The 26,991-nt window shown below is 44.0% G+C and overlaps 1 protein-coding gene across 1 annotated transcript; it reads left to right on the top strand.

Annotated features, from left to right (window-relative positions):
• Positions 1-199: 199 nt before the first annotated feature.
• Positions 200-26,897, top strand: MAU2 (MAU2 sister chromatid cohesion factor). Its single transcript, XM_075902823.1, has 19 exons — positions 200-593; positions 1,243-1,260; positions 1,515-1,580; positions 2,890-2,985; positions 4,985-5,079; positions 6,025-6,052; positions 6,599-6,754; positions 7,505-7,651; positions 8,922-9,012; positions 9,711-9,814; positions 11,182-11,259; positions 11,851-11,916; positions 13,197-13,280; positions 14,258-14,307; positions 14,579-14,656; positions 15,142-15,253; positions 16,262-16,352; positions 20,839-20,966; positions 22,429-26,897. Exons 1-19 carry the CDS (start codon positions 234-236, stop codon positions 22,501-22,503), a joined length of 1,923 nt encoding a protein of 640 aa, XP_075758938.1. The 5' UTR covers positions 200-233; the 3' UTR covers positions 22,504-26,897.
• The last annotated feature ends 94 nt before the right edge of the window (positions 26,898-26,991 follow it).

Here is a 26,991-nt window from a genome sequence, read left to right as displayed (position 1 = left end):
TTCAACCGGGCAGGGGGAAGCGGAAGAGGAGCGAAGAACAACATTTCCCATGAGGCTGTGGGCGGGGGGGGGACGTCAGCCACTGAGCGCTGTGCTCCTTTCCTCCACACACACGCGGGCGGGATTTGCCCCGGAGTTCTCGCGAGACCCATGCGCGCCGGGCGACTCCACGTCCCAGGCGCCCTTGCGCGGGCAGCCGCCCCTGCCCCCCGTGTTGTGGCGGCCGCCCTAAGATGGCGGCGGTGACTGGGGCGGGTTCGGGCTCGGCGGCCGGGGCCGCCCCCCAGCAGCCGCCCCCGCCCCCGCCGCCCCCGCAGCAGGCGGCGGGGGGCGCGGCGGGCTCGGGCGAGCCGGGCGGCGCGGGGGGCGGCGCGGGGGGGGGCGAGTCGTGGTACCTGGCGCTGCTGGGCCTGGCCGAGCACTTCCGCACGTCCAGCCCGCCCAAGGTGCGCCTGTGCGTGCACTGCCTGCAGGCCGTGCTGCCCCGCAAGCCGCCGGCCCGCATGGAGGCGCGCACCCACCTGCAGCTGGGCTCCGTGCTCTACCACCACACCCGCAACGGCGACCAGGCCCGCGGGCACCTCGAGAAGGCGGTGAGCGCGGGGGGGGGGGGGGTAGAGCGACCCCGCTAGTGCCTGAGGCGCCCCCGCCGCTCAGCGCAGCTCCCCGGGCCCTGGTGCTCAGCCCCCTCTCTGAGGGTCAGGCTGCCCCCGCCAGCTCGGGAATGGGTGCCCTGGGGTGGCAGGCTGCTGTCTGCCGTGAGGGATTTTTCGCGGGGGGGGGGGGGGTTGTGAAACGTTTCATGCCCTGAAGGGGTGGAGGAGACCCTGCTGTCTGCCGTGAGGGATTTTTCGCGGGGGGGGGGGGGGGGGTTTGAAACATTTCATGCCCTGAAGGGGTGGAGGAGACCCTGCTGTCTGCCATGAGGGATTTTTCGCGGGGGGGGGGGGGGGGGTGTGAAACATTTCATGCCCTGAAGGGGTGGAGGAGACCCTGCTGTCTGCCATGAGGGATTTTTCGCGGGGGAGGGGGGGGGTGTGAAACATTTCATGCCCTGAAGGGGTGGAGGAGACCCTGCTGTCTGCCATGAGGGATTTCTCGCGGAGGGAGGGGGGGGGGGGTTGAAACATTTCATGCCCTGAAGGGGTGGAGGAGACCCTGCTGTCACCCAAAATTGTAGCCAACAGGTGACCCGGGGGGGCAGTCTCTGACATGTGCACTGATTGTCGCCTTCTCTTGCAGTGGTTGATCTCACAACAAGTATCCTTCTGAAAGTCGAACGTCAGCAGCTTGAAAACGCCTCTCCGTGGTTTGGGTTTAATAGGAACTCTGTCTCCAAATGAAACGGGCCCAAGTGAGACGGCTTCGCCATGTTGTAGGTAGTGGGAACGGATTCCTAGCGGTAGGCTTCTTTCTCAAATCTTGAAGCCGCCTCGTGGCGTATTAAGCTTTGATTGGTGGAGCGCTGTGTATTGCAATACGTTTTATTGTTTACTTAACGCTGATGCTGCTAGATTCCGCAGTTTGAAGATGTTAAATTTGAAGCCGCAAGCCTTCTGTCTGAACTGTACTGTCAAGAGGTAAGTGCATTGAGGCTGCGGAAGGGGTAAGGGTTTTTGACTCCTATGTCAATATGTGCGTGCATCAATAACAACATATTTCTGGTTATGGGTGATCTATGGCTCAGGGAAGCTTAATTTTATAGACAAGGAATGTGCATGTTCCAAGATGTTTCAATGTATCACATTATTCTTGTTGCAAATGCTGTTACAGTTAATAAGTTCTGTAATAAAGTGAGTTTTGTTTATTCCATCAGTCTCGAGAAAAAGATAGGCAACCCCAAGAAAGTTAGCCTGAGATACTTTTGTGATGTGCCTTGAATGTTTAAAGTGGCCTGCATGCCCATTTCCATTCTCGAATATGCATTTTTTGTGTACATATGAAGTAGGGATGTGAACAGTTACTTGGCAAGCATCGCACTTGATGGGTGTTGCTTTCTGGGTAATGGTGAACTATTATCTGGGAGTAGCCTGCTCTGGGTGGAGAGTTGCTCCAGCCCCGCGAGGCTGCCGGCTCCGGGCTCCCATCCCCAAACCTGGGCTGGGGGCCGGCAGGCTTCCCTCGCTACTCCTTCTGACCACATGCGAGGCTGCTGACGCCCAGCCCACGTGGTCTGGGAAGCAGTCGGGCTGGAGTAGATCCTGTCCGCAGCATAGGGGGGCTGCTCCAGCCTGGCCTTTGGGGGTGGGGGGGACCTGCTCCAAAACAGTGGGCTGGAGCAGCCCCCCAAACTGACATCTTTTAATCAGTTAACCAGTTAAACTTAATATTTAACTGGTTAACTAATTAAAGGGGATTTTACATCCCTAATATGAAGGATTAAGCAATGGGCTTAAACTACGGCAAGGGAGGTTTAGGTTGGACATTAGGAAAAACTTCCTAATTCAGGACGGTTAAACACTGGAACAAATTGCTTAGGGAGGTTGTGGAATCTCCATCTGTGGAGATAATTAAGAGCAGGTTAGATAGACATTTATCAGGGATGGTCTAGACAGTGGTTGGTCCTGCCATGAGTGCGGCGGACTGGACTCAATGACTTCTCGAGGTCCCTTCCAGTGCTAGTGTTCTGTGATTCTACGATTAAGTGAATGTACAGATTAATTCATTTACTAATATTGTTCAGTATGTTATGAGTGATCAAATTTGCAGCCTTGTCAGATTTTTGTTTTTCAGTTTAGTTAGTTTTTATTCTTTTAGGCTTTTTTATCTGTTCTTAGATTTTTAAATAGGTACTAAACTCTTTCATTAAATCTCACTGCTTTTAGCACTGACATTTTGTTATATGGGTGGGTTTTACTGATGACTTTAAGGTACGTATTTTTATTCCAGAATTCAGTTGATGCAGCAAAGCCTTTGTTGCGGAAAGCCATCCAGATTTCACAGCAAACTCCATACTGGCACTGTAGACTCCTTTTTCAGCTTGCAGTAAGTGTTCAAAAGTCTCTTATAAATCCGCACAAAAGGATGGTGGGCAGGAAGAAAGTATGATGCAGCTGTACATTTTTAGATTTTTGTGAAGTAGAGAATTCTTCTGTACTACTGCAGAATGAGCCCGTTTTGAGTGCCTATCTCTTGATCCAATAGCTGGGACTAGTGTGTAGACTGATTTGGAGAGAGTGTTTTAGGGTGTACTATTGTTACATACTTCAAATGGAGTCTCTTCCAGGCCTCCTTTCTGGTATGGGTGGTGATGTGGCTGGCAAAGAAGAAAGTGTGGGGAGGAGGGTTGATTCTCAAGACTCTAGCAGGGGCCCTGAATTCTGGGAAAAGTTGGAAGGATTCTCTTCAAAATCTCTTCATAAAGCCTGGCGGTACTGAAAACCCTGGGAATGGTGTGATAGAAGTGCAGGTTCCACTGTTCTGCACTTGCCCTAACATCCAAAGCAGAACTGGATTGGAAAGTGGAATTACTGTGAAGGTCTCAGATCAGTATCAGAAGTTTTATCCTCCTTGTTCCATAAATACTCTTGGGCATGGTTTCAGTTGCATGTTTAGCGCAGTGCTGGTTTTTAGGCATAGGCTTCGAGCAATCTTGGAATTAGGAGGTGTGCTTGACATCTTGTCCTTTTATTGTCCATGTGTCCAGAGGACACTAATTAACCTATCCATAGGGTATCCTACCCTGTTTGGATTAGAAGTATATCATCTTGTGCAGAGTTTATAGGATAACAAAATAGAGAAGCAGGTCATACTTGGCTGGATCTGTACAGTCAAGAGAGCATTTTCAGCAGTGTCTCGTCCAAGATGTGCCTTTTCTCATCAGCCTGTTAGATATGTGGAATACAGTGAAGACTGATAAGAGCTGAGGAAAATAGAGGCACTTCCTTTCAAAGGGAGCTTGCCAAACTATTCTCTTGAAGCCTGTTAACATTTTCCTGTACTCCTCTTCCCCCATTCCATATGGGCAGAAGCAAATAGCAACAAATTACTTCCTTGAAAATGACTCATTTTGAGAGCCATTCATTTCTGTCAGTTAAGGGACAAGTGTTTCCCTATTAGTATACCGCATGTCTGTGTGTACTTACAAGAATCTTAACCTCCAGGTACATTCTGCTGCTGTGAAGGATTTTTCTACAAACCCATTTATGTTGTGGGTATTGTGGCATGTTTCTTTCCTGCTTCCTGATAGAGGCCTGAATTCTTTATTTGGCTGCATATTCCAATGAGTTGCATTCGCTTTCTGGCTGGAGATTGGGGCAATTCCAGTTTCAGAAAATGAAGATGCGTCACAAAAAAATCCTACGCCATTTGTCTTCGATAGCCTGGAGCTTTGAATCTCTGTGGTACTTACGAACTTCAGGGTAGTACCTTCCCTGCCAAAGGAACCATTGCTATTTTGACTGTGCGTTAGGTTTCGAATAGGCTCTATGTAGAATAGATCACCTCTGCTTTATTTTAACTTGAATAAGTGTGTTGAGGGGAAAAAAAAGTTTGAATTGGATTTTCTTTGAAATGTTGAAGTGTTGTGGTTTTTTTTTGTTTTTGTTTTTTTTCCCTCCAGAAGAGCAATAGAAAATGTTGCCTGAAAATTCCTGTTGTGTTCAGGTGACATTTTAAAGAACTTCTATTAAGTACAGCTGGTCCCCGACTTACGAATGGGTTACTTTCCAAACACCTGGTCGTAACTCGATTTGTTCATAAGTCGGAAATACATGCTTTTACATACAGCCGCGCTGTTCGCAAGTGTGGATGGTGCATTCGTAAGTCGAGGACCGGCTATAATGGGGTTAATGGGAAGTTGGTCGTCAGTGCGGATGGTTGTAAGTCGATGCGTTCGTAAGTCAGGGACTGGCTGTAGTCATATCAAGCTTTAATTTCATAGCAAAACTATTCCATTATTGTAACGAGTATCTAGAGCAAAAAACCAGTAACTGCAAGTTTGTCATTAAAAATACTGGCTTGAAAACTTTTTTTCTTTCTTCAGCAACTACATACACTTGAAAAAGATTTGGTATCTGCATGTGACCTTCTAGGAGTTGGAGCAGAATATGCTCGGGTAGTAGGATCAGAATATACCAGGTATGTTTCCTTCACCTACCTCTCCTGGAAATATTTTAGTTGAGTCTAACTTGCATAGAGATGCTGGTTGCAAATGAGCTTCTGTAAATTCATCGTAGTCAAACCAGCACTTCTCATGGATTCTCTTAAATATGAATCACTTGCTCTTGCCTATCCAAGGCTGCTTTTAGCAGAAATTAAACGCCTGCAGTATACACCAGTGCTCTGGAAATCCTTATTCTTCGACAGAACTTTGTCTGCCCTTCTCATCTACTCAGCTCTTCCCAGGCTTTAGCCTGTGGCTCCCCTATAAATGCCAAGGCCTAGGTATAGACTCTTTAATTTGCTGGTGCTGTGATTTGGACTCCCTTTTCCAAGTTTAATCCTGTCTTTTCTAGCTGTGGCAATACCCTTACAAATGTTTTGAGTGGAGACCTGGAGATGGAGGACAACAGGTGTTTTCTGGGGTCTGGTTTATAGTCAGACACCAAGTGTCAACCCAACCATTGTCTTATAATTTCTTACATTGTTTTTTACATCAAAGGTACTCTAAAGTCACTGGAGTGAAGGGCATAGATGCTGCATAGTAATTAGGAAAGCAAAGTTTGACCAAGGACAACTGTGTTTTGATAAATAGGACCATGGGATGATGACTTTGTGGAGCAGGCAGGACCTCTTTTCATAAGATCTCATTTGAAAGACCAGTAGGTGTTAGACTGTGTAGACTTGTTTTACCATAAAAATGTGAAGGGCTAAGTTGGATCTACTATATTTTTGAGCCAGGGTCCCAGGCAGTCTAAGCAATAAATGTGTGATGGACAACCCAATAGCTTGTTCCCTCTGGCCTGGTGTAGTCCATGCTGAAAAGATTTGCAGTAGTCTCTGACTCTGAGTGTTTTCTCTCGAGTATATCGTTTTCAGTGTTGTACCTTCTTAGAGCTGTGACACGGTTTTGTTTTATTTCAGGGCACTGTTTCTGCTAAGTAAAGGGATGGTAAGTTGGATACATTTAAGTGTAACAAATAACAAGTGTCTACAGTACTATTACTTCAGTTCCTATCAGAGGCAGAATAAGGCTATTGGTCTTGAAATTGTCTGCTTTGAATGTTTGTCTTATGCCTGCCTTGTGCTAAGCGTTTCTGAAAGCAAACTGATGTTTGACATGCTCCTGAAATCTGCTCTTTGGCGTGCAGGAGTCTTGTATAGTTCAGTGTCTTGCCTGTTAATTGCAGCACACAAGCAGTTTAATGAAATAATCAAGCACCTTTAGTTATTGGCATATCTCAGATTAGGGAAGCTGATTATAATCAGTGAAGAAGCTCTTTTATGATGCAAGAAGAAAGTAACATAATGACCAGGGTGGTGTTTTTTTTTTAAAATGGGGCCTTTAAAGTTAACATCTTAAGTCCACAGTTAGGGATGTAAATAAAGGAGACCCGATATTGAAAAAGGAAGAACACTCGACAATTTTGACTCTGCTTTATTGAGCATTTAAGCTGTTTGTTTTGCACTGTTTATACATGTAATACTTTTCTTTTAGCTTCTTCTAATGGAACGGAAACTGCAGGAAGTGCACCCACTCCTTACTCTGTGTGGACAGATAGTTGAAAACTGGCAAGGGAACCCTATCCAGAAGGAATCATTGCGTGTGTTCTTCTTGGTGCTGCAGGTGACTCATTACCTGGATGCTGGGCAGGTACGTGAATGGTAATTTTGCAGAAGTATCTTTGGGAATCCAGGAAGGATTCCTGTCCAAAAGGTTGTAATGTGTTGTGAAATTTAAGGATGTTAAAATGAGGTTAATTTACTAATCAAGTAGTCAATAGAATTTTTATTGACTGCTCGATTAGTTGATAGGGGAAGGCAGCCTGGCTCGGTCCTGGCTCGTACTAGGTCCAGGATCAAATCCTGCTGTGGCTCTGCAATTTAAAAGTCTGTAGGAGCTGGGCAGCTGAGCTAGGTAGCCTGCCCCATCGTGAGCCAAGACTAAGCTGAGACTGACTGGCCAGCAGCAGCATGCCCCAGCCTCCCTGCAGATAAGGGTTGCTGCTGGAGCAGCCTCTGCCTGTGGCCAGCCTGGGCCACACCCCCACTCTACATAGTAAGGGTTAAGGCAGGCGGCGTCGGTGCTGGCGGGAACTGGCTTTTAAGCCGGCTCCACCAGCACTGGTTCCTGCTCTCTCCCTCCTTGCTGCCTCTGATACAGAGGCAGCAGTGGGGGAATGCTAGTAGTTGATTCCACTACCCAATAAGTCTAGGCTTATCCAGTAGTAGAGTACTCGCTTACAATAATTTCACTAGGGATGTATCAGCTTATGCCTTACAGTAGACTGAACTCTTAAAGGCAAGGACTGTTATCCGTCTGGCATGTCTACTGAACTATATGAATACTCAGCTGTTGTCCCAGGTGGCATGGTCTGTATCTGATGTGAATCAATATTTCCAGGTAAAAAGTGTGAAGCCATGTCTGAAGCAGCTCCAGCAGTGCATTCAGACCATCTCGACTCTTCATGACGATGAGATTCTACCCAGCAATCCAGCAGATCTCTTTCACTGGCTGCCGAAGGAGCATATGTGTGTGCTAGTCTACCTGGTAAGAAGTTTGGTTTCGCTTACGCAGCTGTTCGCTGTTGAGATGCAGGATAAGTATGCTCATTTCATGTGTGGCTGGACCTCCTATCCAGAGCATGATACAGGGTTCAGGCACTTTAATTCTTTAAATGGTTGTGGTATTTATCACTAGAGGACTCAACTAATGTTGCTCTAATGCTTGAGAGTAGGAGGCTGGGGTGTGTGTGTGGGGGAGTCAGGGCAGCTCAATTCAGGTAATGGGGGGTGCAAGTAGGGTGGGGGATTAGGTGGGTGGGCTCAGAGGAGGGGTGCAGGAAGGGTGTGGGGGCTCAAGGCAAACAGGCTCAGGGAAGAGGCCTGGGAGGGCTGACTGGGGCTACCTGTGGTGGTGAGGATGGCCCCCAGCCTTGCCAGAGCAGGCACTTGGGAGGGGGTGCTCCTGACAGCTCCTTGAGGGGAGTGGGGCTACGCTGGTCAGCCCCTATAGTGCTCCCGGGAGGGGGTGGCAGGATCGCTCCCTCATCTGGCATAGGGACCATGGGCCGGTGGGGAGAGGAGTTTGAGGGCAACAGTGGCTGGCAATATGTAGAGCTTTGGCCACTCCCTTTCTGGTCCCTTTGATTACTCTGCTGTATAATGCCCCCTGTGCACACTGCCCCCCAGTGGTCATTGCAGAGCATAGCCGTTCCTGTTCTCAGCCCCTTGACTTTCCATGTTACAGAAATCAGATTCCAGGCGTATCCTGTTGTCCTGACACAACCAAACCCTGACCTTATTTTAAGTTAGGATAAGAGGAAGTTGCATACCAAATTTGGTGTCAGCTCCTACTGTTTAGGAGGCGTTCTTGAACAAATGGACTCATGGACAGAGACACACAAACTTTCATATATATAAAGTTATGAATGAAATTATAAGGTATGGAGTGAATGCACATTACTTCTGCCCTCCTACATGTAGAAGCTCTTCTTTTCTAAACCTTGACCCTTGCTCTCCACAGGGATCAAAAAAATGCAGTTTATCTCCCAAGTTCAAACTTACTTCAGTCAGATATAGTGACTTATGTGGCTTACAACACCCAACAGATTGCATGCATGGTCTTGAAAGAGTTGGCTAGGAGAGCTTGCTATCCTCCATCCTGTTGTAATGTGTGTGTGTGTGTGTTTGTTTTTTAATGTAATAGCCTTTTGCATCCAGAGTCGCAAGTAAACATGAATTTAGTGCTCTCAAATCTGGTTTCTGGTGGGTATGGCTCTAGACTTTCAGACCCTATTTTTTCCTGTCTCCTGTGGCAGGTGACAGTGATGCATTCCATGCAAGCAGGGTATCTGGAGAAGGCACAGAAGTACACAGACAAAGCACTCATGCAGCTAGAAAAGCTAAAAAGTGAGTATGGGGGGAGAGGGTTTAAAACTATTGCTGAGTTGAAGGTTCTATGTCATCTGATGCTGACATAGAAATACAAAAAAATGCAATCTGCTTGTTAGAACTGTGTTGGTAATTATATCGATCTGTTGAGGGTTACTCCTATAAGCCTGTGTCTGAGGATTTAGTGCTTAGTTGTAAGAATTTTGCTCTGGTCTGAAACTTTTTTTTTTTTTTTAATCTGAGTCCAGAATGGGAATTCTTCCCTATGCATATTTACTGGTTAGCCTACCAAGTTATAGGAATACAAAAAGATTAATTGTATCTGTTCCTTGCAATTCTTAAACTGCTTTGTAGAATCTTGGCAATTCAAATCTCTGGACTATTCATGAATTGGAAACAAAGTCACATTCCCCAGGGTTCAGCTAAGTGAAACTTGGACCGCCATTCTTCCCTGCTCCAAGGACAAGTCTCATTTTAATAATAAGCTCACTTCCCCAAGTGGCAACTGAAACAGTAATGGGAAGCAAGCTGGCATCTCCAGTGCTGCATAGTTCATATAGACTTCTGTTCAGAGCCCTTTGTGCTGAAGTTCTGTTGAACCATTGGCATGAGGGAAGCCAGCTTTTGTAGTAGTTACCTAGGACCTAGACTGTGGGGTAGGATATTACAGTGCTATATAACTTTATTTCCTGAACTACCCTTGCTTCTCTCTTTAGTGTTGGACTGCAGTCCTATTTTGTCATCTTTCCAAGTTATTTTGTTGGAACATATTATCATGTGTCGGCTTGTAACAGGCCACAAAGCGACAGCACTGCAGGAGGTAAAATTGTCTTTTGATCACTTCCATGCTTGCTTAATCCTTTGAATATTCATGAATCCTTGCAATAAATGTTAGTTTAAAAATATGGAAATTTAATTTCCTAATAACATGTTCAAACTCTTGCTGGAATCCCAGTAGTCTCAATGTAACTACTAACATGTATAGCAGTATCTGAGAATCCTTAAGACACCAGCAAGGTTCTTAAGTCTTGAAATTAAACTACTTTTCCTGCCTCATTTGAGAGCACTTCAGAGATTTTACTCATGGGGTTTTAAAATCATGTAACTTGTTAATGTATCCGGCCAGAAAGGAGTTCCATTGTTCCTTGTTTTCTTTTCTGCCACTCTTAACTATGCTGTCATACTTCCTTCACTTAGACCCATGACTAGAGTTGTCTTCAACTCTTCTGCTAATTTCCATACGTGACACTTCAGCCGTTGCATATGTAAGATCGAACTGTTTCTTTCTATCCATACAGCTAAAACTGTCATCCAGGCTCTCCTCTTCATCCTGAGAGTCATAAAAAATGCAGCTGAAGATTAATTTTCCTTATTTGTTCCTCTGACCATGTCACCCCCTTTTGAATCCATCCATTGGTTCCTCATTCTCTATATGGATCAAGTCAAGCATATTGCCTGGTTTTCTCAGCCCCTCACAACTCGCCCTCTCCCTACTTACCATTAAAAACAAGTAGTCCTGTGGCGCCTTAGGGGCTAACAGAAGTATATAGTATCAGAGCTCTCATGGGCAAAACCCACTTATGTTATCTCTTCCTTCCTCCTCACTGATGCTAGTGCCGGTCTCCGCTTCCCTTGTGTCTAGTCCTCCCCCAAATGTGTGCATTTTCTTCCATACCATTCCCTGTTTATGGAACTTGCTTTCTGAATTGGTCCACTGACTTTTCAAATCTTAACACTCCCTACCACAGTGCTTAGAATATATTAGCCAAGCAATAGAGCCTAAATAAAGGAGCATTTGGTGATTGTTCATGGTTTTTCTTTTTTAAAAACTCTTTGAAAATGTTGTTCCTCTTTTCAATCTCTTGTCTGTTTCATGTTGTCTTGGATTGTGAGCTCTTCGTGAAGTGGATAGTGCCTAGCACATGATAGAAGCTACAATAATGTAAATAATTCTGAAAGCTAACTGGTGCACACATCCCAGTATGGAGAAGAGTGTACACACACTGTTCTACGTACAGTTTAGTTTGCAGTGTGTCTGGAGGCTCTGCTTTAAAGGTGTAGCTTAATTTAGTTTTGAGCAAAGTGCAATAATAAACTAGCTGTTACAGTTCAGGCTGTTGGGATGTGGGGACAGGGTCAGCCTAGACATAATAAATAAATGAGTATTTTAATCTTTTTTCCTAACAGATCTCACAAGTCTGTCAACTCTGCCAACAGTCTCCCAGACTGTTTTCTAATCATGCTGCACAACTACATACTCTCCTAGTGAGTACACACTATTACTGTTGAATTTTTGCCTGTACGTGGCACCATACCTAGAGTTCCACTTGAATAATTACAGATAACTGCGTGTAACATACACCTCAGCGAGCTTTTACACTTTCACCAACATATATACAATTATTAAAACTGTTGTAAATTTCATCAATCTAAGCATGTTGTAACAGCTGTAGAATTGTTAAATGTTTAAAATTCTCCACCTTTAAATATGGTACATTTTAATTATGGGAGCTTTGCAAGTGAACATCCACAAGGTATAATATATGCGTTTTGGTAACAGAATAAACACCAGAGAATTCACTGTATCTAGAATTTGTATTTTTAATGTTACATGAAACAGATTTTAAGAAGAAATGACCTTTACAATAATGTGGTGAGAAATTACTAGTATAGGAATTACTCCAGTGAATCAAACAAAACCGAGGCTTTTTGATGTTGGGCATAACACGTATTAAATTATTTTCCTGTTAATGCCTCTTAATGCCAGGATTTAGGGGATCAAACTTACAGCTATCTCCTTTACTTATTTCAATACAGTTACTAGAATGCTTATTTACAACATACTTTCTTTTACAGGGGCTTTACTGCATTTCTGTTAATTGCATGGACAATGCAGAAGCACAGTTTACTACAGCATTGAGGGTAAGATTTAAGGCTAAATCTTCTTGCTGTAGCTCTGTTAAATTTAGATGTAGTACAGAATAGACTTACTTTCAGCTTCTACTATCTGTCCTTTAGTAACCTTTTATGAAGCAGCCAAGGGCATTGCTTTATATCTCCTTAGGTAAGGCAAAGCTGCCTTTGTGGAATATCCCATGAAATATCTGAATGGATCATTCCAATGTTCCTGTTGAGAGTAGGGATGTCCATCCGTCGTCAATTAGATGATTAACCGATAAGCCTAGGCTTATCGGTTAATCTAGTCAAATATTTGCATTTCCCCTCCCCCACCCGCTGCCTCTGTATCAGAGGCAGCAAGGTGGAGGGGAGCCGGCTTACCGTGGACAGAGGTTGGTCCCTGGGGGGTCTGAGTTCCCCACAGACAAGAGGCTGCTTTGCAACAGCTTCCCCTGTTCCCTCATGGACAGGACACCCCCTCCCTCCACTCCATGGACAGAGGCTGCTGCCACCCTGTGCTGCTGCTTCTATATCAGAAGCAGTAGCACGGTGCAGCAGGCAGCTGATCCACAAAGGGAGCTGGGTTTCTTTTAAACTGGCTCCCGTCACAGATAGGCTCCCATCTGGCACCCTGCGATGCTTCCTCTGATACAAAGGCAGCAGCGTGGGGTGTCAGGGAGCTCCCTGAGAGTGGGGCCGGAGAGCGCTGCCAGTCCCACCCCTAGTGATTATAGAATAGTCAACTGACCACTAGGAATTCATGCAGCTAGTCGACTATTCTGTTACCTGCTATCTAACATCTCTAGTTGAGAAGAGGAGGATTCAAATTTGGGGGATGGAGGGGTGCAGAGCCTCAGTGCTTTAATATAATTGTAGGTGCTCACAACAGCCTCTTTACTAGAGTGGGTTCACATATACTAGTTGGGGCAGTATCAAAGGACACTGTGCTCAAAGGTCTGGCTTAGCAATTCTGTCTTCACAAATTTAGAGCACTTTATTAGGAAGAGATGAGAGTAACTAAGATGAAACAGCACATTATTAAGCTTGGAATAATGAAGCAAAACAAAGCTTCACCACAGGAATGCTTTATATTAAATTCTGACAGCCATATATGTTGCTTTAGAGACTTTTACAGAGCGCTGTTGGATTTAACAGCTTCTCAGAAACGAGTTCTGTGTATGAAAGCATTTTTGAATGTCTAGATAGCTTTAGGTTGGGCTTCTTTCTCGTGAAAGTTGTGAACCTACTGCTTGGAAAACTGCCACTGCTCGAGCCACCTCTGGTTTTCTATTCTACTCTTTTAGCTTACCACACATCAGGAATTGTGGGCATTTATTGTGACAAACCTGGCCAGCGTGTACATCAGGGAAGGCAACAGGCATCAAGAGGTATGTGACTTCTGATCCTTGGCTTTCCAAGGCGCACATTTGCAAGGGGGAAAAAAGTGAGGTTAGCACTTTAATTTGTTCTTGGAATGCTTTGCCACAAGGAGTGCTTTGTTGGGTAACTACCCATCTGATCAATACATGTCATTTATTAATAATATTGGCCCAGTGCAGACCATTAAAAGAGCATTTTGAATCCTTCAAGGAGGTGTGGCTCAAATGTCTGAACACAGCAGTGGGCGTCAAAAACTTGAGTTCTGATCTCAGGCCCTTCACTGACTCTTTCTGTGATCTTGAGCTACTCCAGTTGTCTTTCAGTTTCTTTCTGTAAGGATGATATCTGTAGTCTGTGGAGTTTAGTATTAAATGATTATCAGGTGTTTGGAACTGGACAATTGCAGGTATTAGTTATTCACCATAGAGCACCCTCTTCCCAAGCAATTTACTCCAAATTTCAAGTGTGTCATTTGTACAGCAGCATTTGTGTATTCTCTCTATGTAGCACTGAATAGTGGTTTCTTTAGCTACTTTTCAAGTTGTGCAAAGTCTCTTGTGGACAGATTGTCGGTTTCACCAAGCAAAAGCGTGAAACATGTTCAAAAGGGAAGCTTGGAGGAATCAAAACTAATGTCAGATTGTGGTTCTCATTGATTAGCAAAATGACTCAGCTTTTGGAATGCAAACACTCTGGTCAGATAGGTTCCCACTAAAAGTCTTTCCAGTGGAATTTGAAGTTTCATTCTGACACTTAGGAAGTCTTAAATTGTTCTGTTATAAACCTGGTTTTAAGGGCCAAAATTGAGCTGCTAGTGCCCTTTCATTGTTGGAATGTTTTGTGTTCTGTCCAGTAACAACAGATGTGTGCTATGGTTTTTGTGTAACTTGCAGCATTTTGCTTTGTGATACATTAAAACATTTGTATCCCGTATCGTAAGCTAGTACTTACTAGAGACACTTCCATTTTTGCTTCTTGTCTGTAGCTTTACAGTTTATTGGAAAGGATAAATCCAGACCACAACTTTCCTGTTAGGTAAGGATTCTGGATACATACTTTTTTTGCAAAGGTCTGTTTATGGCTTTTGACTTGTAAAATGATTTATGGGGTGCGGGAGAGGAGATTATGCATAGTGTGAAAAGCAAATGATCAGCTTTTGATGTTAAGGAAAGGGATGCTTACTGTGCCTTAAATGACATTGATTTCATAATGAAATCTTGGAAAATACATTCCAGGAATGTAATCCTATATTTTACAATAATTATATGCATAACTCCAGGACTTAAATTTATTACTTTGTCCCCAGTTCTCACTGTCTCCGAGCAGCTGCGTTCTACATCCGAGGACTCTTCTCTTTCTTCCAAGGAAGATACAATGAAGCAAAGTGAGTGCAAAGTCAGTATTTGGAAGGGGTGAGCGAAAGGGGGAAATTGAGACCTCTTCCTGCCCTACCAGAATTCTTCTCCCCTTGAATATAGCCAGGCTGATTTAATATTGCTGTTTGACTAACTAGGATAGACAGTTTATAGAAAGTCCTCTTGAGATTTCTTCTATCTGCAGCTTCGATATTGTTAGTAGTAGGATTTCAAGCACTCCTCATCAACAGATCTCCATGCTTTCGAGTTGACTGTTGTTATCCCTATTTTATGGTTAGGAAAACAGAGGCAGAGAGGGGAGGTGGCTTGCCCAAGCTTTCCTAAAAGGCTGGTGACAGAGCTTGGGAGTAGAACCTAAGTCTTCTGACTCCTGGTATTAGCCCCTTGACTTGCACAGTTAGTCTTTCTGTTCTGAGTTATGGTTATTACATGTTTTGTCCATATTAGAAGGAAATAAAGTATTTTATAGAATATTTTTGTTCTGTTTTGATAGACGATTTTTGCGAGAGACACTGAAAATGTCAAATGCAGAAGACTTGAACCGATTAACAGCATGTTCTCTTGTGCTCCTGGGTCATATATTCTATGTATTAGGGAATCACAGGGTAAGTCTTTATACTCTTCAGTATTACTACTGGCAACCCTTGTTTTACTTGCTGTTTGCCAGAAAATCAGTGGGTTTTGTACACTCTGTCTTAAGAGCTCCACATACGGCAGTATTTCACCTAAAGCTGGCAGCGTATTGACTTTTCAGTTTCTGATTAGCACGTTTAATGGTATGTGGACAAAGCAGTGACACTTGCAATCTGTTTCAGAAGATTGTATTTTCGTAGTGTTGAAAATCACTTTGAAAAGATCAAAGTAAATGAGAAATGGCTTAAACTGGATTGTTTTGGAAAGGATTCTCAGTGCAGATCTTGTTTTCGTCCTCATGCTGTGGCAAGCTGATCATGCAATATTTTCCATGATGTGCCCTGTCAGTGTACTGTAATTCCTATTGTGCAGAAAGGTCCAAGACCACTTTATAGTTCTTGGCCTACCACAGAAACACAGCCGCCACTTAGTTGGAACATGGCAGCCATTCTGTTACCAAAGTTGTTTCAATTTCAGCAACAACTTAATACTTGTAAATATTGGTGATTCACGTATTGAAACAAAATCCTTAATAGGTCACGTGCTCTGCCTGTGTCAGTCTTAAAGCAGTTCAATATGTCATTTCCCACATAATGTATCTGCCGTCTCTTGAGGTGTTTTGTAGACTTTTCTAAATAAATCCTGATATATGCTAAATAAATGCTTGGATTTAGTTTGCTGTAGCAAATCCAGTAATGTGGAATGAACTGAAATTTATATAGAGGAATATAATCTCACATTAAATGGTTTCTAATAGCCCACAAATGTTAGTGCATAGTTAAAAATTGCCCTCAGACGATTTTACCTAATGTATAAGAATAGATAAGTTAAGATAGATACTCTCAGTGAATACCATGGAGGTTACCATTCCATTGTGTAACTACTTGTACAAACTCTGCATTTGTATGGAATATTTTTATATTTTAAAGAAAAACATATATGGCCAAAACGAGTGACCTTTATTATGTTTTCTTGACTAGGAAAGTAATAACATGGTGGTACCAGCCATGCAACTTGCTAGCAAGATCCCAGATATGTCTGTGCAACTGTGGTCTTCAGCTCTGCTGCGAGGTAAATTAGTCAAAGTGTATATGTCTGTGTACAAGGCAAGTCGTAAGCTTAGTTCTCAGAGATGGGGAGAGGGGAAAGGCCATGCTTCTCAGGACAGGCGAGACAGTTCTTCTGCTTACCAAGAAGCTAGTATGGCATAAACATCTTCTGTATTTGTTTTTCAGGAGTAGTATATGTCTGGAAGACAAATGTTAATTTTTCTAACTAGACATGCTCATATTTAAAGGGTGTGGAAATCGAGTGCTGCTTCTAAGAAACTCAGCTAGTGGTCAGTCTCTAGAACAGTGGTCCCCAACACGGTGCCCGCGGGCGCCATGGCGCCCGCGTGGCCATTTTTGTCCGCCCGCCAAGAGCTCGGGGCTGGCCTGGCCCTGGGCACGTGGTGCATGCGCTGTGCCGGAGCCGGCCCTGGCGCGTGGTAAGCGCCCGCCCCGGGAGCGCCGCGAATTGGCCGCTCATGCCCCGGGCGTGTGGCGCTTGGAGGGCGAGGGGGGGAGCGCCGGGCGCGCGGCGCTTGGCGGGGGGGCACCGGGCGCGCGGCGCTTGGCGGGGGGGCGCCGGGTAGGTCTCCACAGCGCTGCGGGGACCAATCCGGCAGCACCCCAGGTGCTCTACCCCAGGTGTCCCCAAGTCAGCTGCTGCTGAAACTGACCAGCGGCTGATTCCAGGAAGCCCGGGGCAGAGAAACTCTGCCTCGGGCTTCCTGTAGTCAGCCGCTGGTCAGTTTCAGCAGTGGCTGACTTGGGGATGCCTGGGGCAGAGCAGCTGGGGTGCTGCCGAGTTGGTCCAGTAGCGCCGAGGAGCGGCGCTGTGGGACCAACCAGCAGCGCCCCAGCTGCTCTACCACAGGCGTCCGCGAGAAAAGCCTGGTCTGCGGGGGGGAGGGGCACACTAGCTGCGCACCCGCCCCCCAGCAGACCATGGAGACGCGAGCGGCGGGACCATGCTGGGGGGGGGCCCCAGCAGACCAGGGAGACGCGGAGCAAAGCCGTGGAGGACGCAGGCGGCGGGACTGCCCGGACGCACCGCGGTCCCGCCCGGGTCCTCCGCGGCTTTGCTTCGCGTCTCCCTGGTCTTCAGACCAGGGAGACACGGAGCAAAGCTGTGGAGGATCCGGGTGGCAGGACCGCGGCGCGTCTGGGCGCACCTGCCGCCCGGGTCCTCTGGGGCTTTGCTCCGCGTCTCCCTGGTCTGCGGGGCCCCCCCAGCAGACCAAGGAGACGCGGAGCAAAGCCCCGGAGGACCCGGGCGGCGGGACAGCGGCGCGTCTGGGCGGTCCCGCCGCCCGCATCCTCCGGGGCGAGAAAAGCCCCGTTCGTAGGTACGGATCTGACGCAAGTCGGATCCGTGTAACTCGGGGACTGCCTGTAGTGCCTATAAATAAATCCATGTTAAACCCACATCTTGAATATTGTGTGCAAATGGTGTTGCCCAATGAAAAAAATGATTGGAATTGGAAAAGGTTCAGAAAAGGGCATAAAAAATGATTTGGGGTTTGGAACGACTTCTGTCTTGAGACATCAATAAAATAGGGACTTCTCAGCTTGGAAAAGAAATGACTAAATTGGGGATATGATTGAGGTCAATACAGTCTTTACTTGTATTGAGAAAGTAGATATGGGAAGGAGTAAGTAGCACTTCCTTAACACAAGAACTAAATGAAATTAATGGGCAACAGGTTTAAAACAAAAGGAAGTATTTCTTCCATAACTCAGTCAACCTGTGGAACTCCTTACTGGAAGACGTGAAGTCCATGAATTTAACATATCGAGCTAGATAAGTTCACGGAGGTTAGGTCCATCGATGGTTATTAGCCAGGATAGGCAGGAATGGTGTCCTTAGCCGCTCTGTCAGTGGCTGGGAATGGGTGTCAGCAGAGGGATCACTTAATGATTCCCTGCTCTGTTCTTCCCTCTGGGACACCTGGCACTGGCCACTGTCCGAAGACAGGCTACTGGGCTAGATGGACTTTGTGCCTGACTCAGAATGGCTGTTCTTAGTCTCCTGTGTGAATCACACCTCTTTAGTGACTAACAGATGGTGTTCTTTCTGGGCAAATAAGATCAGTTCACAAGTTGGATGATGATGGGGTTAAAGGCTGTTGGGTTAAAAGCATTTCTTGTAACTATCAAGACATGCAGTGTCATACTTTTTCCAATAGATGGCGCTGTAAATACACTAAAAACAACTGTGGCACTTTGGAGACTAATATAAAAAACAGTATCATGAGCTTTTGTGGGCAAAATCCACTTCTTCAGATGATCTATAAATACACTGTCAGAAGTTGACCACAAGCAAATGTTTTTTGTTCAAGCAAGAACTGTGCTTAATGGTCCTCATGGAGTTATTGGTATATTGTCCACAGAGGTTTGAAAATATATATATATATGCATGCAGATATGTTTTGAAACAGGGAAAGATAACAGATAGTTCCACAAAACTGAAACTCTCCTGCCCTTTTTGTGCTGAATACAATAGTGCCAGGAATGTGAGATGTGGCTAGTATAATAGCATCAAGTACCTTAAGCAAATTTTGTTAATATTTTTATGAGGGATGTAAGCAACTAGTTGACTAGTTCCTCGACTAGTCGCTTTTCCCCCTCTGCTTTGCTGCTTCTAGCAGAGGCGGGGGGAGCCGGTGCTGGCTCTTCATACATTTAAAAATCAGAAGCTCAGCAGGGGGGACCCAGGTGAGCTGGCAATCAGCTGATTCCCAGTTCACACTGGGTCCCCCTAGCGCTTCGGCCTTTTCAGTGTATTAAATCTGCTGGCTCTTAATACATTTAAAAGGCAGAGGAGCTGGGACCAGAAGCTAACCCCCACTGCGGCTCCCCTGCTAACTAACTGTAATTAACTAGTTGATGAAAAATCCATTGATTAGTCAATTAGTTAAATATAGTTTAATCAACATCCCAATTTTTATTTTATACGGTATCTAAGCTTAAATCTGCCTTCTGATGCAAGTGTAGTACTGCAAGATGCTGGAGGTAGTACTTATAAAGGTAGAAGTTAGCACCAAATGTAATTGGCTGTTGTAGGGTATGTCTACACTACCACCCTAGTTCGAACTAGGGTGGTTAATGTAGGCAACCGAAGTTGCAAATGAAGCCCGGGATTTAAATATCCCAGGCTTCATTTGCATCTTTCCGGGCGCCGCCATTTTTAAATCCCCGTTAGTGCGGACTCCGTGCCCGCGGCTACACGCGGCACGGAGTAGGTAGTTCGAATTAGGCTTTCTAATTTGAACTACCGTTACTCCTCGTGGAACGAGGTGTACCGGTAGTTCGAATTAGAAAGCCTAATTCGAACTACCTACTCCGTGCCGCGTGTAGCCGCGGGCACGGAGTCCGCACTAACGGGGATTTAAAAATGGCGGCGCCCGGAAAGATGCAAATGAAGCCCGGGATATTTAAATCCCGGGCTTCATTTGCAACTTCGGTTGCCTACATTAACCACCCTAGTTCGAACTAGGGTGGTAGTGTAGACATACTCTTAGTTTAGTTCTGTATGTAGCTGAGGTAAGAGCACTTGCAGGACATCTTATTGTCCTTGTGGTTATCACAAAGTGCTTTGGAATGAGTTGTAAACTAATAAGAAAAATAAGTTTGTTATAAAGGGCCATTGTTCAGACAGAAAAGTGAGCTTGAAATCAATCTATGTGCTGCTACAAGTATTGCCCAGTGTTGCCAGGATTGAAAGGGGGAATGTTTTCTCCTCTTTTCAGTTTGTTTTGGGCGCTAGACCAGAAGCCTTAGGAGTTGTGTCAAATTCCCACTGAATGCTAAAATAATTTGGGTGCCTAATTCCCCTGGGTAATTTAAAAAGCCCAGCCTTTGTCCTGATCTACACTAAAAGTTAGCCCAACCCAGCTAAAATCACTAAGGGGTGTGAAAAATCTCTTTCCCTGAAGGACATAGCTAAGATGGTCTAATTCCCTATGGAGCTAGTGCTAGTTAAACTGAAGCATTCTTTTTCGCCCTAGCTACTGCCACTCAGGTTGGTGGATTACCAATGCTGATGGGAGAACCCTTTCCGTTAGCATGGATAAAGTGTACACTGGCATGCTATGGCAGTACGCCTACAGCATTTCCAGTGTACACTAATCCTGTGTTACCATTTTGTGTCCATTTTCATGGTTCTCTCTTGCTGAAAATAATTTGATAAACATTCCTAAGGTGCAGAAACACTTTAAATTTCTCTCAGGAGTTGTTCAAAAAGATCCAAGATACTGTTTAAAGGGTGGACTTTTTTGTGGGGGAAGGGGAATAATCAATTTTAAAAACTTGACTTTTTGAAATAATTGTAATAATTGTATCAAAGTTGGAGAAAGGAAGAAAGTTTTATATGGGACTACACAAGTGAGCTCTCCCTCCAGCCAGTAAAAAGGGGGCATTCATAAGCAATAAAAACTACCATATACCTGAACTGTCTGCCGCTTAATCTTTGTCAGTACAAAAATTATATGCTCACTTTTTTTCCCTTTCAGATCTGAACAAAGCCTGTGGGAACGCAATGGATGCTCATGAGGCTGCACAGATGCATCAGAACTTTTCACAACAGCTTCTTCAGGACCATATTGAAGCATGCAGTCTTCCAGAACACAATCTAATCACGGTAGGTCGTCTTCATCTTTCAGCAGTGTGGTGTGTGTAAAGCAAAACACCGATGCCACCCTTTCCCCCAGCACACAAACATCTTAGTGAGTTGCCAGAGTTCAAACTACTTCCTAATATGTAAAATGGACTGATAATAGGAAAGAGAAAAATGCAGGTCAGATTAATGAGTGAACTTTTTGTAAAGGTTGTTAGGTTGGTGATGTCTTTATTTCCCAAGTGTCCTTTTCCCTGAGTGCCACATGATTATTGCATGAGCAAAGTAGTTTTTGTAACCCGTCGGCTGGTTCATCCTACAGTTCTTGATTTCAAAAACAAGAAACCAACTATGTACTGGCTATGTTGTTAAGTTATGGTAGTGCACCCAGACCTTTGATCTGAGAGTGACACTGTCTTGTACATTGGAAGTAATGGGAGGGAGAAAGGAGAATAGGAAGAAATCCTTTCATTGCTTTGTCTGCAGTAGGTCCCTTTGAGATTTCCCAGGGGTGGGAGCGTTTGAGTTATAACCTCTTGTTTACAAAGATGCCCACAGCAATAGTGTGGCTCCCAGGAGTGTATGTATATAAATAACCTGCAATCCCAGAGGACACAGATTTCAGAGATAGTGTTGTGCTAGTGACTTCTTTTTGATGTCTACCTCCATTGCTGGGCTTTTTACAACCTCTGTTCTGATCGCATAGGCTAGATAGTGTGGATTGGAAAAAATATATATTATAAAAATTTTCTCTCAGCAAACTTGGTAAAATGTAAGCACCCAAATGTATTAAGATGAGCGAGGAACAGGCCTTGATTGAATGTAGTTTTGGTTTAGCTTGAGCATTTTATTGAACTTGTACTTGGGGGCATAACCATCAAATCTGTACTTGTGTGAATGATTTCAGGATTGGACCTTTACATTCGTATGACAAGGAACAGGAAATGTGTCCATTCAGTAGCTTGTCCATCCTAGATGAAATGCAGTAAGACAGTGGTGATCAACCTTTTTTAATTTGCGACCCCCAGGGCCGGGAAAATTTTTGTTGAGCAAATAAAAAAAAGCGCTGGGAACATTTTGTTGTGGCCCCTTTAAATTAAAGCACCGGTCTGCTCCCCTGTCATTTCCCCCGTCCCCGTTGGGCACGAAGTCAGGAAAACAAAATGGCAGGCGGCATTGTGACCTCCTTCTCCCCCCTCTCCCCCCCCGGAAGACAACCGCAACCCCCTTGGGTTGTGCACTGCTGAAATAGACTAATGCAGCTATCTTGCTGAAACGTGTCTAGAAGGTGTATCCTAGTAACGACTCCTGGCTGATAAAAATCAAACTACTTTTGATGCCCTTGCTTTTGTTATCTCAACATGGTAAATAATATATGGCCAATTATTCATTTCTGATCTTGCAGGTGATATTTCTCGCTCTCTTCTCCCCCCCCCCCCCCCCATATAGTGAATATAAGATTTTCATGTTGTATGTTGTCTTTCAGTGGACAGATGGACCACCTCCTGTACAGTTCCAGGCTCAAAATGGACCCACCACCAGCCTGGCCAGTCTCCTGTGAATGAGAGAAACTATCAGGACAATGCTTGAAAATGTAGCCAAAAAAAGAGGAGGAAAAAAGTGTTTTCCAAAAACTGTTCTGCAAAGAAAACAAAGGAAGTTTCTCTTCTAGCAAGGGTCTTGTAGGAAATGGATTGATAATCACGTAATGTACATTTCATAGACTTACAAAGTGAGAAGGGCATTTTAAGCTGCTTTTACACACCCTATGTGAACATACAGCTAGTTTGTGTGTATACACATACTCTGGTTTTAAGTTGTTTTCCTCTTGTCCAGAATTAAGTTTTAGACAGAGGAACACTTGTTCCTTAAATTGGTTAGAAGTTTGTTTTTAAAAAAGACAATAATGGAAAATGGAGCGATTGGAACAGTGATCATAATCTAAATATTTAAACCCTACCTGAAATGATGCATGCCTGCTTTTGCTTTCTGTGCTCTCCACTTCCTGGGAGTAATTGGATAGAATCATTACTAGCCATAGGATACAGCATGCTTCAAAATTTGGTTCTTGAGGTAGCACTCCTTCTTCTGTATCAAGGCTTTGAGTGTGCCAGAAGTATTGGAATCCCATCACAAAGGTAAACATTACGTTATTTCTAATTAGACTTGAGTTCTATAGGCTGGGTAGTAGTATTCTGGCCCTGCCCTGCATTGGGAGTGATGTAGAGCTCTACTGTGTTGTAGGAAGCAGAAAGAGGCATTCCACTTCCCAGGTGTACATAGGATAGGCTATGTGCCTGCTACTTTGCCAGTTGTGTGTTGCTGGCTAATTCACTGGATGGAACACAGTCTTGGAACCCAACTCCGTTGCCTTTGGTTTGCTGTGTACCCACAGGGCAATTGAGAGGGAAAAGTCTCTTGAGTGTTCTACTTGACCCTTACACAGGCTGCCCAAGTGCGAGAGGGGAAGCAAAACAAAGTGTGTGGTTTAGGGTAAACGGTCCCCAAATCTGACACGAATAGAAGAGACAACATCTGTAACATCTTACGTTTCTAAACTATTTTCCATCTGCCAAGTAATTTTTCTGTTTCGGTACCTCAGTTTTTGGAGTCATGCTGTCGAGTTGCCTGCATAGGAGAGATGTGGTCACAACCTGATCTGCAGAGTAGTTTGGGAACTGACAATTCTGTGGAACAGTGTCAACGTTTTGAAGCTGGGATTCCAATATGCTGAGTGCAGAATGGTGTAAAGGAGGTCATGCTCACAGGGTTAAATTATTTCTCTCTCTTGGTAGCTCTGCATAGTTCATAAGAAAATACTCGTCCAGCTTTCTAAACAGAGGCGTACTGCAACTATTTCAATGTCTAAGAAATGCCAATCTTGCATTTGGGGCAGCATTCTGACCTTAAAGTTGTTTAGCCTAGCAGGAGTGTGTTTGAAACACATATTTTGGGGTGGTTCTTCCCCTCTTCTACAATCTGGCATCTGCCTCACAGCACATTACTTGCCTTCTAGAAATCAAAGTCTGCATCTTGACCTTTGAGTGACTTTTTTTTTAATGGGACAAAAACCTGTTTTGTCCAGGTAACTGTGACATTTTGTGCTCCCTCTGCTTATTGTACTGCAGCTATTTAACCACTGCTCTTAGCTATGGTAATACAAAAGCCATTGTAATTTTAGGCTTTGTTAGGTTAAACAGTAAGGGAAAGATGGTTGTCTCCAAAACTGGTAGGGGGAGAGACTTCAATTTCAGGCCTATATAGCAGTACTTGATGCAGCATAAATTTAGGGGTTTTTTCCCCAGAACTCAATGATAACAGCATCTTTTGTGAGCTAGCAAGGTTTTATGGGTACTTTCATGCAAATAAGCATCTCTGGCTTCTCCTAGCTTTGTGATTGTGTTGATTTAAAAGAGTAGATACTCTCTCATCTGGATTTTTGGCCCAGACTGGAATTCTATTCTTGTACTTAAGAAGGGTTATACCAGTTGACCATGGGACATGCTACTTTCTGTATACTTTTGAGTTCCTTTGAATTGTATCATTAATACTTATGCATTTGCATTGTCACACATTGACAGCTCTGGGGACAAAAATCTCTTCTGCCCATAAGACATGTTTGGCAGCAGCACTGCAAGCTTACACCTCCGGATGGATTCTGTCCTGTCACTGGCCTCAGATGGGACTGCCAGCAAAGATGTTAAATATGGGTATCTGCCACTAGGAAGGGTACTGGCACAATAGACTGTGTTCCGTGACTGGACAGAAACACATTTCAGCGTGTGGTAGCTGAGTGTGGCGGGCCCACTGTATTTTTGGGCTATGTCCCCTTTCACACACTCCCCTGATCTGAAGCCGTGAGACCGACCGCAGTCATTTTGTCTGCATTTCAGCCAGTAATGTTCAGGAGAATGGTGCCATATTTCATGTGCCATCCACACCTGTGTTCAAGCCCACAACCTTTACTCTGGGGTATGAAGCAATTAGTCTGTCCTACATCTATGACCATATCTCTCAATGTGCTGAAGTGACGCCACCTCCCATTGAAACACCCACGGAAAGGGGACACATTTTCAGTGGTGCTCAGCACCTCATCACAACCTCCTGGTTCTCATCTGGTCTTAAAAATGTGCCCCCAGTTGTGGGTGCTGGTCACTTGAAAATCCTGTGGAGGAGTCTTGGTTTAGAAGAGTTTGCATTTTGTAAAACTTTGTAGTATACTGAAGACTAGGGATGGTTCACATGAAGCGTCTGTAGACAAGCGAGGTGTGTTCATGTGAGAGTTGCCTCCTGTGACATACTGCCTTCAAGCATTCAGAGGGCTCCTGTGCCCCACGGTCTTGAAAGAGGTTTTTAAGCCTAAGGGTTATAAAGAGGCTGAGTATCCTCTTCAGAGTTCTTCCGTTTGCAGTGGTGACTTTTAAGCTTGGTGCACATGGATTGCTTTGTTCTAGCTGTAGAAATGATAGGAAGCGAGTTATAAAGTTATAGAAAAACATGGGAATTCCACCTATTACCTAACTAGTTAACACTTGCTTCTGTATAGGGTGGTGGTACATTTTCAGTCTTCACTGGATAGAAAGGCGTGCTTGTTTTACCTGTTGATAATTGTTTGAATTCAAACTCCCTTCCCTTTCTCCTGAATTCTTCCCATGAGCAGAATTTCACAACTGTACATTTGAATTAACCCAGTAACTTTGTATCTCTGAAAATCAATGTACATTTGCTATAATGTACAATGCTTTTTGACTATACTTGTGTATTAAATTATTTAATAATTATATTTGCTTCTCAATACATTTTGTATGTAGCACAGATTAAAATAAGGGCCTTATAACTTAACTTCTTATTAATTTTAAAATGCACAGTGTCTTAGGTAATCTGTATGTCAACATGAACAGAAAACTAGAAATTTACAACTTTGAAATTTTTGATTAAATGTTTGATCTGACTTTAAATTGATCAACACTGCATATTTTTAGTCTTCAGACATGGTGTCCCTTCATTCCCTATATATGACATGTTACACAGTCGTTTTATGAACTTCTAAAAAAATTCTTCTAAAGATGTAATTACAAAAACTGTACAGTTTCTTTAGCATTTTTAAGTGAGCAGTAAAACTTATACAGAAGCATTTAATCATTGTAATGTAGATAATGTAAAATCATTAATATGTATAGACAACGCAGCGTGAAACAGTGTTTGTCTATGACATTTCATTTCCTTCAGTACTGGCCTCAGGTTTCAGCTAATAAATTGCATACTTGGGAAAGACCATTTAAATTAGCTCAATTTCTCAAAAAAGCAGATATGAACTTTAATCCCCCTGCCTGCACACAAGCAGAAACGTATGATGGTACAATAGTATTACACTCTTGAGGAGTAATGTTAACTATAGATATATGCCATTCAGCACTCAGTTTCACTTCTTTGATTTCAATCAATTTTTCATTTTACCTAGAGTGGATAATTAATCTTTTTATGACAAATTCTAATTAGTATACCATTTTGCTTTAATGTACAGGGTGCTGACAAAACTGCACAATAAATGATCCTATTTTGCATTTATAATATGTAGCATTCATGCTGTAATTATGGAAACTTTTGTGCCAGAAGGGTGAAGCGGAGGGGAGTGGAGGATGGGGCGAATCAGTATTTCAGCTTGTACAGAAAAACCTTCCATGAAAACAATGATGTAACACTTGCCTATACTGTTCTGCTGTCTGAGCAAGTGTGTTGAATTCTTTGCAGCAATGAAATGTTAATGTTAGATTGGGTCTGTACAATGTATTGTTTGTAGTTCTCCCTGAATACCAGGACTACTACTACTGTAATACTGTAAATACAATAACTCATGTAATGAGATATAATCTTAGGCATTAGTATGTCGCATTTGGTTCCTCTCATTTTCTATATTAGAATTTTTAATAAAGTTTAATCTGACTTTTAATGTTAGTAACTTGTAAAGTACTAATTCCAGTGGTATGTAACCATGACTTCTAAGGCCTCTTTACATGGAGGTGGTGACTCATCTCATCCTTGCTGTTGA

This window comes from Pelodiscus sinensis, chromosome 19, assembly GCF_049634645.1.
Source record: "Pelodiscus sinensis isolate JC-2024 chromosome 19, ASM4963464v1, whole genome shotgun sequence".
Taxonomy (NCBI): domain Eukaryota; kingdom Metazoa; phylum Chordata; order Testudines; family Trionychidae; genus Pelodiscus; species Pelodiscus sinensis.
Note: the sequence above shows the minus strand (reverse complement) of the source record. Positions and strands in the feature narration are given on the sequence as shown.